Consider the following 19020-nt stretch of genomic DNA (forward strand, 5'->3'; position numbering starts at 1 on the left):
CACTTTATCCTCTATAGATATGATATGGTCTTTCACTTTATCCTCTATCGATATGATATGGTCGTTCACTTTATCCTCTATCGATATGATATGGTCTTTCACTTTATCCTCTATCGATATGATATGGTCTTTCACTTTATCCTCTATAGATGTGATATGGTCTTTCACTTTATCCTTTATAGATATGATATGGTCTTTCACTTTATCCTCTATAGATATGGTATGGTCTTTCACTTTATCCTCTATAGATATGATATGGTCTTTCACTTTATCCTCTATAGATATGATATGGTCTTTCACTTTATCCTCTATAGATATGATATGGTCTTTCACTTTATCCTCTATAGATATGATATGGTCTTTCACTTTATCTTCCTTAGATGTGATATGGTCTTTCACTTTATCCTCTATAGATATGATATGGTCGTTCACTTTATCCTCTATAGATATGATATGGTCTTTCACTTTATCCTCTATAGATATGATATGGTCTTTCACTTTATCCTCTATAGATATGATATGGTCGTTCACTTTATCCTCTATAGATATGATATGGTCTTTCACTTTATCCTCTATAGATATGATATGGTCTTTCACTTTATCCTCTATAGATATGATATGGTCTTTCACTTTATCCTCTATAGATATATGGTCTTTCACTTTATCCTCTATAGATATGATATGGTCTTTCACTTTATCCTCTATAGATATGATATGGTCTTTCACTTTATCTTCTATAGATATGATATGGTCCTCTACTTTATCCTCTATAGATATGATATGGTCTTTCACTTTATCCTCTATAGATATGATATGGTCTTTCACTTTATCTTCTATAGATATGATATGGTCTTTCACTTTATCCTCTATAGATGTGATATGGTCCTTTACTTTATCTTCTATAGATGTGATATGGTCGTTCACTTTATCCTCTATAGATATGATATCGTCGTTCACTTTATCCTCTATAGATATGATATCGTCTTTCACTTTATCCTCTATAGATATGATATCGTCTTTCACTTTATCCTCTATAGATATGATATGGTCTTTCACTTTATCCTCTATCGATATGATATGGTCTTTCACTTTATGCTCTATAGATGTGATATGGTCTTTCACTTTATCTTCTATAGATGTGATATGGTCTTTCACTTTATCCTCTATAGATGTGATATGGTCTTTCACTTTATCCTCTATAGATGTGATATGGTCTTTCACTTTATCCTCTATAGATGTGATATGGTCTTTCACTTTATCCTCTATCTATAGATGTGATATGGTCTTTCACTTTATCCTCTATAGATGTGATATGGTCTTTCACTTTATCCTCTATAGATATGATATGGTCTTTCACTTTATCCTCTATAGATATGATATGGTCTTTCACTTTATCCTTTATAGATATGATATGGTCTTTCACTTTATCCTCTATAGATATGATATGGTCTTTCACTTTATCCTCTATAGATGTGATATGGTCTTTCACTTTATCCTCTATAGATGTGATATGGTCTTTCACTTTATCTTCTATAGATGTGATATGGTCTTTCACTTTATCCTCTATAGATGTGATATGGTCTTTCACTTTATCCTCTATCTATAGATGTGATATGGTCTTTCACTTTATCCTCTATAGATGTTATATGGTCTTTCACTTTATCCTCTATAGATATGATATGGTCTTTCACTTTATCCTCTATAGATGTGATATGGTCTTTCACTTTATCTTCTATAAATATGATATGGTCTTTCAATTTATCCTCTATAGATGTGATATGGTCTTTCACTTTATCCTCTATAGATGTGATATGGTCTTTCACTTTATCCTCTATAGATGTGATATGGTCTTTCACTTTATCCTCTATAGATGTGATATGGTCTTTCACTTTATCCTCTATAGATGTGATATGGTTGTTCATCCCAGGTGGATGATAAACACAGCCAATTAGTAACTGGGACACTGTCCTTGGTAACCAATATGGACAGGCAAATATATTCAACATGGTCGGTGCCTGTCAGGAACTGGGCACTGAGTGGTTGAGGATGCAAGTGATTCTGTATATATATGCAGTTGCTGCCACCCCTCTTGTCTGCATGGTCCTTCAGTAGAATTTGTAGTTATCCATAACAACTGATTCAAAACTGATTTTATCACTAAACTATGTCTCAGTCACTGCAGCAGCAGTGAATCTTGATGTTATTCATTGCACAAGTTGACTGTAATTCCTCCACTTTTCTAACCAGTGACCTTGCATTTGATAATAGGATGTTAGGGAGACCTCTGCTTGTATTATTAGTCTTTGGTAATGGAACTTGGGTGACTGATCTTGGCAAAGGAAGTTTGACATCTTTTCAGGGTTGAGCAGTGTGGTCAGTAAGTCTAACTGAAAGTTATAGATCAATTCCTCGAGAGGCATAGCCAAGGACAAAATAATGGAGCTTCACCCAATACTGTCCGATTTATATTTCCGGTTAATGGCTGAGGACTTGTCCTATAATGAAGGTATACTTCGAAATCAATGAGTTTTCGGTTTTTCACCAGAATCAACCTTGTCATCTATAGCCCTAATACATAACCTCTTCTTGTTAATTACAAAATTCACTTTAATACAAAAACTCATCCCTCTTATCTCAGCCAAATAATCCAATGATTTCCCCAAAAGTTCAGTGTGAAATCCATTATCCTGGCAAAGACTCACCTGGTGAACATACACACTTTTCAGAATGACAGGTGCAGAATTAAGTGCGATAGCAGTAGGACTTGGTTTAGGGCAGGGCAGCATATGTTGATTGCATTGTAACACTTGACAAGGTGGGGACAGTGCCATAGAAATGATTAACAAGCTGCGGACAGTTTCATTCATGTGTTGAAATTAAGTGTTAGAGGACAGTCCCTCTCATGGATTTAAACAATATGCAGACAGTTTCTTTGTGTGAAAGTGTCTCACTGACTGAAAAAGTGTCCGTTAAGTGAAATTAAGAGTATACAGTTGAAACAATGAGGAAGAGTTGGAAAGGAGTATATATATATAATACTCTTTGTTCTTGGATTAAATAAGAATTCTCAGTCTTTGCTGGGTGTTGGAACTTAACCTTGACAATAATGGTGTGTTGATGATTACACTGTTTATGTTGAATAGGGCCATTCTGCTGTATGCTAATGAAGACATCCTTACAGGTGTGTAGAATTCATGAACTTGGAATTGACCAGCCCCTTGTGGCATCACTGCTACTTGCACACTGTTGTCCTGGGAAAGTCTGACTCCCACCTTCTACACTAACATAAGACTTTATTCTCTCTCATTTGTTTCTCATTGTCCAAACATTAATATACTCTCTCGACCAATCAAAAAATCTAACATCTCTCGAGTCATTATAATAATAGCGCATCCAGGTGGACGTCTACACAGTTGTATGTTAATGAATTCAGAGTACAAAATAAACTACTTCAAATACATTAGTGCTCATACTCAAGCTCTACGTAACACTTTATACAGGAGCCCTGTTCAGGGGATGCTATAAGACATTGGAGACTGTAGCCTTTTACAGGAACTCTGTTCAGGGGATGCTATAAGACATTGGAGACTGTAGCCTTTTACAGGAACTCTGTTCAGGGGATGCTATAAGACATTGGAGACTGTAGCCTTTTACAGGAGCTCTGTCCAGGGGCTGCTATAAGAGTGCCACCTATTTTAAGCAGCATGTTCCAGCATGTAAATAAATCTTTGAATGGGAATAGTGATACATTAAAGTGTAAACTAGATTATCTTGTATTCTGTGCTTTTTTTACAGGAAAAAGAACCAATTGATATCAAGGCGTTGAGTGTGAAGGATGTAGCAAATATACTACGAACAAAGATTAAAGTTCCAGAAGAAACAGTCAACAAATTTATAGACTTTGAAATCGATGGCAGATTACTTAATAGAATTCTGGAAAAGGGTGACAATAGCCTTGAGGAGGAATTTAAGATATCTTCACTCAGTGTCACCAAGATCAAAATGTACATCTTGGATGGATGGCGACCAAATACGGGAGATTAGACAAATGTGAGTTTCCTCTAGAGATCAAAGACTTAAATAATTACATTTATCATACATACAAGTATACCAAGCAATCAATGATATCATAGTGGCATATTAAAATTTAAAGCAGTATGTGGTGGCAGAAAAGAATATAATGTCACATCTGTATGAAGTCAAAATGAACCAAACAGACATTAGAACGGTTTTTCTTGTAGTATGCAAATAAACATATCCTAGATGTATTGTAAACATAGATGTTGACTTTTATAAAGATACTGCATTGTAAGCTGAAAAGTTTAATTTTTTTAATTATCCCCTGAAGGTGTGCTTACTGTAACAATGGCCTCTGTCCTGCTGTCCGTCTGTATGTGCATCCATTTGTCTGTCCATAATATGTCAGTTTTCAGACATGCAACATCCAATTTCTTTTAAACCTGACACAAAGGTGACATATCATGTGGGACATATATGCACATAAATTTGTTTTTGATATAGTATGCAAATTTGACTGAATGGCGGCCTTAGTTGTAGTTACAATCAGTATTTACTGCATAATCCAAAAACTGTAACACACACACCCCATTCAAATTTCTTTCCCTATATTATCAGATACAAGCTATCTTTTAAGACCTTGACCTGTGACCTTGACCTTGAGGGCTAATAATCAAAATCAAGCCAATTCCAGCCTATCACAGACACATTGTAGTATTTACATATTGTCAATTTCTTTTAAATCATGTTTAGAAGTAATATTGAAGAAAAGAAGTATATATGTACTCACATAGATTTTACTAAATAGCAGCCATATTTGTAGTAAAAAATCACTATAAAAATAATTCAAAAACTTCAGTACATTGACTCTATTCAAGTGTCTAACCCCATGTAATCACATGCAAGCTTTCTTGTATGAGTGACCTTTGACCTTTACCTTGACCTATAGAGTAGATCATCAAAATTAAACTCTTACTTACATATTGCAGACACTTTGTTGCAAATATGATCTTTGAGATCATGTCTATTGATAATACAGAATCAGATAAACATACACTAACACATACATTATTTTTGGTGTTCATATCACTTTTTACTCAATGGCAGTCGTTTTTGTAGTGAGCAATCATGATTTACAACATTAACTCAAAAACATTAATACATGGAGACTACATTCAAGTGTGACTCAATCTGATCTTCAGGGTAAATTATCAAAATTCAGCAATTTCCTGCATTATATCAGACTCTTTGTTGTATTTATTTGTCGCTACCAATTTCTATTAAATCATGTCGCCATTCAGTCACATAGAAGTAACGTCTTTGAAGGGACTGCCTTCTATGAAGACTTGTTAAACATAATATTGTAAGCTGAGAAGTTTGAACATTTTATTGGATTCAGTCAAACTTTGACATTTGTTACCAGTCATATTGCAGCCAAATAATTGAAATATACTTTGTATTAATTGTACAAGTTTAGATATCGCTTGATTTATTGTGTTGTTAGCCAAACATACTAATATGTTATATATTATACATATATACTATATATATGCCCAGGTCCAAAAAGTGTACTTAAAACAAGAGTTACCTTACAGGGTTTGAGGTAGTTTTTGACATCATATTTGGTTAAAGTAATAACTGGGCCTTCAAAATACTGATGTTGCCCCTCTGATTCTCTTGCGCAAACTCACAGGAAGCAGTTTCCATAGTAATGTAACTTTATTTTGAAGGTAAAAAAAACATCATATATCGGGCTCCAGAAGTGCTGTAATCATAATTAAAGTATGTGTATATATGTTTGCAATGTAATGTAATGTATAAATATTAAAGTAATGTCCCCACCAAATACCAAGTCAATCGGTTTTGCGGTTTTTGACTCAGTTGTTCTCAAACACACACACACACACACACACACACACACACACACACACATTTCACCATGCCTATAGCTCTACGGAACCTCAGTTCAGTTGTGCTAAAAAGTGAAACAATTGTGGTGACATTGTAATTAGACAATGACCTTGACCTTGAATGGTAAAGATCATGTGATAAGTGAGTTTCCCGTCCCCTAAAACCAATATATATATATATATATATATATATATATATATATATATACTTTCATCATATCTGTAGCACTTTGGGACCACAAGATATTTGGTACTTTCATATTTTGGTGATCTTGATACCAGTTGTCCTGGTAACATAAGTTTGTAAAAAAAAGCAGCTCAACATATGCCTTTGCTGTATCTTTGTGATCTTGATATCAGTTGTCATGGTAACAAAAGTTTGTAATAAAAGCAACTCTGCATATGCCTTTGCTGTATTTTTCCTGAAAGACAGTGATTTTCAACTGTAAAGATCTCAGTTGTCTTATGCTAGCTATAGAAAAAATTCAGATAGTGTTTTAATAAAAACAAAAAATTAAGATGACCTTGAATTTGACAATGACCTTGACCTTGGATCGAAAAGATCATGTAAACAGTGAATTGCTTAGTCCAGAAACCACTCTATACAAACACTTTCAGATTAGTATATTAACACTGTGGTATAATTGGGGATATTGACAGCAGTTCTCTTGGCAACAAAGTTTTGCTACAAAGCAACATCATATATACTTTTTTCAAGTTTTTCTGTTTGGCTATTTTCTGACTGACTTGCAGCTTTACCAGTTATATCTGATGGGAGTATACAGAAAGGTTTATGTTTAAACAAATTAAGATGACCTTGAATTTTGACAATGACTTTAAGCTTGAATCGAAAGGTCATGTGATCATTTAGTTCCCTGTCCCCCTCAAATATATATACACATACTTTAATTATTATTATAGCATTTCTGGGGCACGAGATATAACATATTTAATTTTTAGCTTTCTTCAAAATAATTTCAACTTTACCATGGAAACCATCTCCTGCGAGTTTGTGCAAGAGAATCCGGGGGGGGGGGGGGGGGGGGGGGGGGGGTTAACATCAGTTTTGTGAAGGCCCAGATGTTAGTCTAACCAAACATGCTGTCAAAATTTGTACTTCAAGCCAGGCAATTCTTTTTTTAAATTTCAGCCTTGGCAACCTTAGATGTTGAACGTGGACTTCGTGAATTCAGCCAAACATACTATGTTGTAAGCTTAGATGTTGAACAAGTACTGAATTCAGCCAAATATACTATGTTGTAAGCTTAGATGTTGAACATGAACTGAATTCAGCCAAACATACTATGTTGTAAGCTTAGATGTTGAACATGAACTGCATTCAGCCAAACAAACTATGTTGTATGTAAGCTTAGATGTTGAACATGGACTGAATTCAGCCAAACATACTATGTTGTAAGCTTAGATGTTGAACATGGACTGAATTCAGCCAAACATACTATGTTGTAAGCTTAGATGTTGAACATGAACTGCATTCAGCCAAACATACTATGTTGTATGTAAGCTTAGATGTTGAACATGAACTGCATTCAGCCAAACATACAATGTTGTAAGCTTAGATGTTGAACATGAACTGCATTCAGCCAAACATACTATGTTGTAAGCTTAGATGTTGAACATGGACTGAATTCAGCCAAACATACTAAAGTTTAGATGTTGAACATGAACTGCATTCAGCCAAACATACTAAAGCTTAGATGTTGAACATGAACTGAATTCAGGGTAAACATACTAAAGCTTAGATGTTGAACATGAACTGCATTCAGCCAAACATACTATGTTGTAAGCTTAGATGTTGAACATGGACTGAATTCAGCCAAACATACTAAAGTTTAGATGTTGAACATGAACTGCATTCAGCCAAACATACTAAAGCTTAGATGTTGAACATGAACTGCATTCAGCCAAACATACTAAAGTTTAGATGTTGAACATGAACTGCATTCAGCCAAACATACTAAAGCTTAGATGTTGAACATGAACTGCATTCAGCCAAACATACTAAAGCTTAGATGTTGAACATGAACTGCATTCAGCCAAACATACTAAAGTTTAGATGTTGAACATGAACTGCATTCAGCCAAACATACTAAAGTTTAGATGTTGAACATGAACTGAATTCAGGGTAAACATACTAAAGCTTATATGTTGCATGAACATGAACTGAATTCAGCCAACATATACTATGTTGTAAGCTTAGATGTTGAACTTGAACTGAATTCAGCCAAACATACTATGTTGTAAGCCAATAGAGGTGTGAGGTGAATGCACTCATATTGTGCATATTGACATATTTACCATTTGTATTACTCAATGTTGCTATTTGCAGTCTTCTTAAAGTTAAACATTTATACTGTGTATTTTTGTAGTGGGATAGCTTTTATTACTTCCAATCAATCAATCAAGTGTGATTTATTGACGCATTCAGTGAAATCAGATTTCCCAATTTTATTCATGTATTGATACTCTAAAGGTGACCCAGTTCTAGACTAGGTGTTAATTTTTTTAACGATGTACAGCATTAGTACTGGTTAAATCATACAATGGCAGACAAGTGTTTACTCTACAAATGACAAATCCACACATTTTATTGACTGTATCACTCAAGCTGTTACACCCAGTTTCCCAAAGTTTAGCAAAAAACAAAGTATCCTAAATCAGTATATTATGTAAGATAATTTACAGTAGAATAATTACAATAGCTATACTAACTGGACTTACAGTAGAGTAATTACAATCTATAGCTATACTAACTGGACTTACAGTAGAGTAATTACAATAGCTATACTACTGGACTTACCGTAGAGTAATTACAATAGCTATACTACTGGACTTACAGTAGAGTAATTACAATCTATAGCTATACTACTGGACTTACAGTAGAGTAATTACAATAGCTATACTACTGGACTTACAGTAGAGTAATTACAATCTATAGCTATACTACTGGACTTACAGTAGAGTAATTACAATAGCTATACTACTGGACTTACAGTAGAGTAATTACAATCTATAGCTATACTACTGGACTTACAGTAGAGTAATTACAATAGCTATACTACTGGACTTACAGTAGAGTAATTACAATAGCTATACTAACTGGACTTACAGTAGAGTAATTACAATAGCTATACTAACTGGACTTACAGTAGAGTAATTACAATCTATAGCTATACTACTGGACTTACAGTAGAGTAATTACAATCTATAGCTATACTACTGGACTTACAGTACAGTAATTACAATAGCTATACTAACTGGACTTACAGTAGAGTAATTACAATAGCTATACTACTGGACTTACAGTACAGTAATTACAATAGCTATACTAACTGGACTTACAGTAGAGTAATTACAATAGCTATACTACTGGACTTACAGTACAGTAATTACAATAGCTATACTAACTGGACTTACAGTAGAGTAATTACAATAGCTATACTACTGGACTTACAGTAGAGTAATTACAATAGCTATACTACTGGACTTACAGTAGAGTAATTACAATCTATAGCTATACTAACTGGACTTACAGTAGAGTAATTACAATCTATAGCTATACTACTGGACTTACAGTAGAGTAATTACAATCTATAGCTATACTACTGGACTTACAGTAGAGTAATTACAATAGCTATACTAACTGGACTTACAGTAGAGTAATTACAATCTATAGCTATACTAACTGGACTTACAGTAGAGTAATTACAATCTATAGCTATACTACTGGACTTACAGTAGAGTAATTACAATAGCTATACTACTGGACTTACAGTAGAGTAATTACAATAGCTATACTACTGGACTTACAGTAGAGTAATTACAATAGCTATACTACTGGACTTACAGTAGAGTAATTACAATCTATAGCTATACTAACTGGACTTACAGTAGAGTAATTACAATCTATAGCTATACTACTGGACTTACAGTAGAGTAATTACAATAGCTATACTACTGGACTTACAGTAGAGTAATTACAATCTATAGCTATACTACTGGACTTACAGTAGAGTAATTACAATAGCTATACTACTGGACTTACAGTAGAGTAATTACAATCTATAGCTATACTAACTGGACTTACAGTAGAGTAATTACAATCTATAGCTATACTAACTGGACTTACAGTAGAGTAATTACAATCTATAGCTATACTAACTGGACTTACAGTAGAGTAATTACAATAGCTATACTAACTGGACTTACAGTAGAGTAATTACAATAGCTATACTAACTGGACTTACAGTAGAGTAATTACAATCTATAGCTATACTACTGGACTTACAGTAGAGTAATTACAATAGCTATACTAACTGGACTTACAGTAGAGTAATTACAATCTATAGCTATACTAACTGGACTTACAGTAGAGTAATTACAATCTATAGCTATACTACTGGACTTACAGTAGAGTAATTACAATAGCTATACTACTGGACTTACAGTAGAGTAATTACAATAGCTATACTACTGGACTTACAGTAGAGTAATTACAATCTATAGCTATACTACTGGACTTACAGTAGAGTAATTACAATAGCTATACTACTGGACTTACAGTAGAGTAATTACAATCTATAGCTATACTAACTGGACTTACAGTAGAGTAATTACAATCTATAGCTATACTACTGGACTTACAGTAGAGTAATTACAATAGCTATACTACTGGACTTACAGTAGAGTAATTACAATCTATAGCTATACTACTGGACTTACAGTAGAGTAATTACAATAGCTATACTACTGGACTTACAGTAGAGTAATTACAATCTATAGCTATACTAACTGGACTTACAGTAGAGTAATTACAATCTATAGCTATACTAACTGGACTTACAGTAGAGTAATTACAATCTATAGCTATACTAACTGGACTTACAGTAGAGTAATTACAATAGCTATACTAACTGGACTTACAGTAAAGTAATTACAATAGCTATACTAACTGGACTTACAGTAGAGTAATTACAATCTATAGCTATACTACTGGACTTACAGTAGAGTAATTACAATAGCTATACTAACTGGACTTACAGTAGAGTAATTACAATCTATAGCTATACTAACTGGACTTACAGTAGAGTAATTACAATCTATAGCTATACTACTGGACTTACAGTAGAGTAATTACAATAGCTATACTACTGGACTTACAGTAGAGTAATTACAATAGCTATACTACTGGACTTACAGTAGAGTAATTACAATCTATAGCTATACTACTGGACTTACAGTAGAGTAATTACAATAGCTATACTACTGGACTTACAGTAGAGTAATTACAATCTATAGCTATACTACTGGACTTACAGTAGAGTAATTACAATCTATAGCTATACTACTGGACTTACAGTACAGTAATTACAATATATAGCTATACTACTGGACTTACAGTACAGTAATTACAATCTATAAAGACTTGTTACAATGTATACAGCAATGATATTGTGTACGGTTGACAATAAATTTGGCATTGAAAATGCTGGTTATAACTTATAGCAGGATTTCTAGTCTGCTATGTTTGTTTACAAGGGGAAGTGTTTACAAGATCACGTGGTACATCAAGCAAAAATACGGCTATTGGTGAAAAATAGGACTGCATATCTGCAGGGCATTCGACCAATCAGAATGTGAGATTGATGACAGGTGACATATAAGTGCATGTACATGTATACACTATGACCACATTAGAACAATTTAATTAGATTTGTAATGTCAGCCATTGTTTGATGCTTTGATAGAAATAAAGTTACAGCATACTTTGTGAATTATGTTATTTATTTGTTTCTGTTCACTCATTAATACTTTTAAATAATATTTTTATCATTTGGAAATCAAAATCTCAAATTTAGCTCCAATAATCAATCTTTATTTCATAACAACATGCCATAGCAAGCATGGTAAAGCATACAAGCATAACATACATAAATAAAGTGAATACAATACAGCCATTTAGCCAACTGTTGGAGGACTAAATGTTAATACATCAACAGGAAATTTTCCAAGAGGAAGTTTATCATCAGAGGTCAAAATATGCAAAAATTTACTTTTGTCATTTTAAGATATGAAAATTCTATAATGACAAAGACGAAAAAAGTGCATTTCTTTCATTTGTATGAGAGCAAAGAATTGAAATGATGAAATTCATCTACTATATTTTGACAAAATTTACAGAATCTTTCATCTACAGGAATCTTAGGAATAGACCGTCTACCCAACTCAATTTGAATAATATAATCCGAAATTCTAAATTTAGTCACTAGTTTTCTACAAACAGGATTTTTAATTTCTGATACAGGCCCAATACACATTGGTGTCCAATGCACACAGTCCCAATACACCTCGAAGTCCAGTACACACAAGTAAAAGCATTGCTATCATTTATAACTTTTCAGTTTTTCCTGTCTCAAACTCTTCAGCATATCCGGTAGTTGATATCATCATCTGGAGCCATAAGTCACTTCCTCTTTCCCATAGTTAAAACTACTAGTATATTTGAAAGCCTGTCATATATACAAGTCCAGTATATCTGAGAGAATCATAACATCATTACTCATGAATATTTATTACTAATGGTGATGCCCAACATGATTTTGTTAAATACTGTAGTACCCAAACGAACTTAGTAACTTATGTTGATTTTCTTTCTGATGAAGAAAATCTGATCAGAAAGCTACAAGTAGATTCAGTATAATAGTAATAGTAACACGATAGTTCATCACACTGTCTGATGTCAAGAGGTAGACTGTTCCATAAGACTGCTGCAGCATTGGAGAAAGCATGATTCCCATTCGATGATTTTACCAGATTAATTTTGACAAGTAGCTTGGACTTAGAGCGTAGATTACGACTGTATTCATAAAACTTCAGAAGCTGGGATATGTATGGTGGAGCCGTGTCATGTAGTGTTTTATATGCAATCAGAAGTACCTTGAATTCAATCCATTCAGATATTGGAAGCCAGTGGAGGTTTTGAAGAACTCCAGTAATGTGGTCATACTTAAGGTAAGGTACGAGAGGTATTAAAAGGGGGATGTCTGTGTGTGTGTCTGTCTGTCTGTCTGTCCGTTCGTCTGTGTGTGTGTCTGTGTCATCATTTTTCTTAAAAACAGCTGGCTAAAATACAATGAAATTTGCTACACATATGCTAATGGCAAGAACTGATTAGATTTTGGTAAACATCCAATGAACATTGCATACTTCAAATTCAATACAAGTCATTGAGAATGACATAGTCCCCGCTATGATTGGGTTTTAAGGAATTATCACTACTCTGGTCATGCAACAACAAACGGACTTAGATATGTTGTGTCTGCTTGTTGGACATGGAACATGCCTACAACAATAAAGGATTGGTCGGGTATGGGGGATCATATCACGATGAAAATGGATATGCACATGTATGTCATAGAACACTGTTCTAATACCAACTTTGAATGTGATCTGTTCAAGCATGTCTGAGTTGTGGCTTTGGACATTGAAAAATCGCAAACAAAATGGCTGCCAGGTGGCCATATTGGATCGTATTACAACAACAATGAATATGCACATGTATGTCATAGAACACTGTCCTAATTCCAACTTTGAATGAGATCTGTTCAAGCATGTCTGAGTTATGGGTTTGGACATGGAAAATTCACAAACAAAATGGCTGCCAGGCAGCCATATTGGATCGTATCACGACGAAAATGAATATGCACATGTATGTTATAGAACACTGTCCTAATACCAACTTTGAATGAGATCTGTTCAAGCATGTCTGAGTTATGGCTTTGGACATGGAAAATTCACAAACAAAATGGCTGCCAGGCAGCCATATTGGATCGTATCACGACGAAAATGGATATGCACATGTATGTTATAGAACACTGTCCTAATACCAACTTTGAATGAGATCTGTTCAAGCATGTCTGAGTTATGGCTTTGGACATAGAAAAATTGCAAACAAAATGGCTGCCAGGCGGCCATATTGGATCGTATCATGACAACAATAAATATGCACATGTATGTCATAGAACACTGTCCTAATACCAACTTTGAATGAGATCTGTTCAAGCATGTCTGAGTTATGGCTTTAGACAGGGAAAATTTGCAAACAAAATGGCTGCTAGGCGGCCATATTGGATCGTATCATGAAACAAATTGACGTGCATATGTATGCCATTGTATGTTGCCCCTGTACCAAGTTTGAAAAAAATCGGTCCAGGCATCTCCAAGAAACGGCTGTGGACGGACGGACGGACGCATGGACAGACGGAACCCAATCCATAAGTCCCCGTCCCGGACTTCGTCCGGCGGGGACAAATTTTAGGACATACGTTAACCAAATCTAAGTGCATATGTTCTATAAAGATTGTTGATGTAGATTGCAGTTTTAATAAATAATTTGCATAATTAATGACATTTGTTAATTCTGCTTTATCTTAAAAGAATGCAAGCTTCAAGAAGAATTTGGTACATATACTAAACATAATGTGCACAAGTTTGTTGACATAGCCTTTACTTTTAATGAGTATTTTGAATAATTAATGATCTTCAGTAATTAAGCTATATCTTTGGAATGCACATTTCAAATTCCATATAATTTGGCACATACACATCAACCAGGACAAAACACACATCCCCTAATGCCTGTTGATATAGTTTTTAATTCTATGACTAATTTGCATAATTAATGATTTTCTGTAATTTTGTATATGTATTAATGGTCGATGGTAAAGAAGTGCATGTGTCATTTAAAGCTTGATGTTGTAACTTATAAACTAAATGGTTAATTTGCATAATCAATGTTTTTTTTAACAATTAGGCAATATGTTAACTTATGCTAATGAGTTGCGCTGTGAGGCTGCACTCAACCTGCTCTCCTGATCTTGCTTAAAATTTTACCCGTTTTTGAGAACTTTCCGTGAAATCACTGTTCTTATTAGTTTTATGAATATCCTGTGATACCTTTGGACCTATCAGAAGAAGTCTTTTTGAAGTTTAGTTGATAGTTTGCTGCAGATTTACTTGCTGGATTTTGTTGTTGCTGCCCTGGAAAGTCTTCTGCTGACCTTACACCTGGTAAGTATGGCTTCATTAATATACACAAGAGCTGCCTTAATTAGTATCAATAATGGAGTACTCAACAATCATGCATTGTCTAGAGTTAACTTCAACACCTGGAATCAGCTGAAGACACTTAATATATGCAGGACGTGGCCAACCAAAAGAGGATGTGCCAGTGGAACAAAAAAGAAACAACTTCTTCCTGTAATGATCACTCATCAGACCGAAGTGATTACAAATGCAAAGATGGAACAGAATAACAACATACACCAAAACAAAAGCAACCTGATGAACATTTCACTGCTGAAAGGGACAAATCATCACCCCAGGACCATCTCATTTGCATTATGGAATGCACAAGCCATGAAGTCAAAGATAACATCACTATGTGACTTTGTAACTGAAAAACAACTTGATGTTATTTCTATAACAGAGACCTGGCTAACTGGTAACTCTGGTGATAATCACGCCATCTCTGAACTCAGAAGTACCCTACCTGATCATAATTTATATCACGTACCTTGCAAAAGTAAAGGTGGTGGAGTTGGTGTCCTATTACGAAAGGCATTCAGTGTCAAAGTTAATAAATCATCAACTCAGTATAACTCATTTGAACATACTGATCTTACAATTAGCTCAATGTCTACCACAGTACGCCTGATCACACTATACCGCCCACCCCATCAAAGAAGAACAAGTTGACAACATCAATGTTCCTTTATAGCCAATTCTCCTCCCTGATTGAAACATTAACAACTGCTCCTGGCTACCTACTTATTGCGGGTGACTTTAACTTTCACATAGATGATGTAACAAATCGTGAGGCATCACACTTCCTTGAGCTACTTGAATCCTCCAACCTTCAACAACATACTACAGAAACCACACATCGTTGTGGGCACACTCTTGATTTGATCATCTCACGCCAAACAGATAACCTCGTCTCAAGTACTACTATTCACAGAGGTCTTCCATCTGATCATGATGCTGTGAGTTGTAATCTTGCTGTACCTCATGTAAAGTCAACAAGGCGCAAAGTTTGTTATCGTAATTTCAAGAGCATCAACATGGCAGAAATGCGCAAAGACATCCAAGCATCACCTCTTGTCACAAGCCACACTTCCGATCTGACTACTATCATAAATCAATACAACACAACCTTGCACCAATATATTAATCACCATGCCCCAGAGAAGACTCGCACCATCACTTTAAAGGTGATTCAAAATGCTCACATTCACTATCGCTAATTTGCTAGATGACATGTTTGTGAAATGCATTCTGGTTTTAAAACTTTTCAAAAGCGTCTGCAAACACCTTAAAATGACCCTTTTTCAGTCACTTCCCTTCGGATTTACTTCGAGAGTTTTCGGGTATTTCCGGTCCCACCTAGACCACGGGATTTTATGACGTCATAAAGAGACATGGATATCGATTCGGATAGCACGTAGCCTATGACGAGCGTAGTCACTAGGTGAACAAAACTCAACAGCATTGTGAAAAAATACATTGCTAGTGGTTGTAACAGACATCAGTAAACAAAAACTACACTCTACATGTCTTATTAACCAACATTTACCGATATTTACTCACACTTTCTGACTAATTGGCAGTGTCTGTTGGTATAAATGCTAAAATATGATCTCCCCATATTATGGCAAAATAAATCAAAAACGGCTAGACTAGATATATATAAACACTTGTAATGTCGCGTGTTTCACACTCATTGACTTTTATTTATCTGTTTTTTTATTATTTGCCGACAAGAAGCATTACGATACCGTGGTGACGTTTGACGGCATCCCCGGGCCAAGGACGGCATATTTTAGCCCAATCGTACTCGCGTCGCCTTTTGAACAGTGCATTTAACAACAAAGTAAACATATTTCATCTCGAATAAATATACTAGCTATTAGAATACCAATGGGAAACTTCAAGAAGGCGTATCGGGACATGTGCCACAATATATTTGTTGGTCCCATAATACACTAATTGATTCGATTTGCTCCGAGCATATGGAAGTACGCTCCGAGTCATTGCATCATGTACATGTAAATGTAAATGGAACCGTGACCGACCTAATTTTGTTGTCCATATATAAAATGAGACTGACCTGCAAATTTTTCACAGTTTTCGTTGTGGTCTTGTATTGTCACATGTTTGGCTTGTGAACACAAGTTTACATCTATTATTGTCTAGGGCGTAATACTCTAGTCCGAGTCTGAAACCCATATAAAACCTAAGAAACTCGCATTCGGATCGGACAGAACAGAAGTAGGTCTCATCGACTTGTTGGGGACTAGAATTATTGCTTGTTTTTATCACGGTATACAGGTGATTATTATATATCGGTAGAGGGGTAGTGTTGTCAAGTTTTGTGCAGTCACCGCGGCCGCGGCAGTAAGCTCATACTAGGCCGCCGATCAAAGCTGAAGCAGTGTATGTACAATGTACGTATGGAATCGGGAGAGCACAGCGCACATTCGTGTCGGGTTAAATTTATCCACGTGTTGATGTAATCCATATTTATCAATCAGATATATTGTAAAATTCTTCAAGTCGTACAGAAATAACGTCTCTAACTTCAAAACAAATCCGGCCTGAGAAACGGGACCGGACGTGGCTAGCCAAGTATCTAGTTGCAGGCTTTCTTTCATAACCATGTGCTGGGGTCACGACCTTGATTGCTGACGTCAATATTGTCCAATCGTATTTGATATCATGAACACATCGCGATATTTGATTTGTTGGTTTCCTAAACTGTACACTTCGAATACCATGATTCGTTACAGAATTCTTCTAATGAATATTAAATAGGCTTGTTGCATTAAATTAAGTGATATCGCAACAAGGCAGGGAAACCATACAAGTTTTCTTCCAGACGAGTTGCTAAAGTCATGTAAATGACAACACTAAACTCACGAAATTTCCTCAATTCTTTACAATTTTATTGCTGATGATATGGCAATCTAATAGCTAGTATATTTATTCAAGATAAATATGTTTACTTTGTTGCTAAATGCGCCGTTCAAAAGGCGACATCAGTAAGTATAGTCGAGTATAGTGGGCTATAATATGCTGTCGACGCCATGCCTGTCGAAGATATTGTAATTCTTCTCCTCGGCAAATAATAAAAAAAATCAGATAAATAAATTGAAACACGCGAGCGACATTACAAGTGTTTATGTATATCTACACTGTAGTCTAGCCGTTTTGATTTATTTTGCCATAATATGGGGAGATCATATTTTAGCATTTATACCAACAGACACTGCCAATTAGTCAGAAAGTGTGAGTAAATATCGGTAAATGTTGGTTAATAAGACATGTAGAGTGTAGTTTTTGTTTACTGATGTCTGTTACAACCACTAGCAATGTATTTTTTCACAATGCTGTTGAGTTTTGTTCACCTAGTGACTACGCTCGCCATAGGCTACGTGCTATCCATGTCTCTTTATGACGTCATAAAATCCCGTGGTCTAGGTGGGACCGGAAATACCCGAAAACTCTCGAAGTAAATCCGAAGGGAAGTGACTGAAAAAGGGTCATTTTAAGGTGTTTGCAGACGCTTTTGAAAAGTTTTAAAACCAGAATGCATTTCACAAACATGTCGTCTTTAAATCACCTTTAAGACCACATGCACCTTGGTACTCTGATGTAATCCATGCCGCCAAGCAAAAGAAGAGACAACTTGAAAGGAAATGGATGTCATATGGACTTGAGATTGACAAACAGATCTTCAAAGAAGAATGTAAGGCATACCATCATATGATTAAGATTGCTAAATCTACTTACCATTCGGACAGAATTGCGAACTGTGATCAGAAAAAACTTTTCAAGATTATTGACAAGATGCTGACTCCAGAAGATGACAATACATTACCAGCTTCCGATTGCCCTGAAAAACTGGCAAACAAATTTGCTAACTACTTCGACAGTAAAATCAAGTCTTAGAGAGGACCTTGATGAATTAGTAGTACCAACAGTGAACACTGTCAACTCCCGTACACCTATTGCCAAG

General features: G+C 35.1%; 1 protein-coding gene across 2 annotated transcripts in view; it reads left to right on the forward strand.

Moving 5' to 3' along the window:
* The window catches only part of LOC144445539 (uncharacterized), a 61828-nt gene extending 56190 nt beyond the window's left edge, over positions 1–5638 (forward strand). For both annotated transcript variants that reach the window (XM_078135128.1, XM_078135129.1), the window contains one exon: positions 3796–5638. In XM_078135128.1, coding sequence (XP_077991254.1) covers positions 3796–4044 — 249 coding nt within the window. In that variant the 3' untranslated portion in view covers positions 4045–5638. The remainder of the gene's footprint in view (positions 1–3795) is intronic.
* Positions 5639–19020: the final 13382 nt, after the last annotated feature.

The sequence above is a fragment of the Glandiceps talaboti genome, chromosome 14, assembly GCF_964340395.1.
Source record: "Glandiceps talaboti chromosome 14, keGlaTala1.1, whole genome shotgun sequence".
In the NCBI taxonomy this organism is placed as follows: Eukaryota; Metazoa; Hemichordata; class Enteropneusta; family Spengelidae; genus Glandiceps; species Glandiceps talaboti.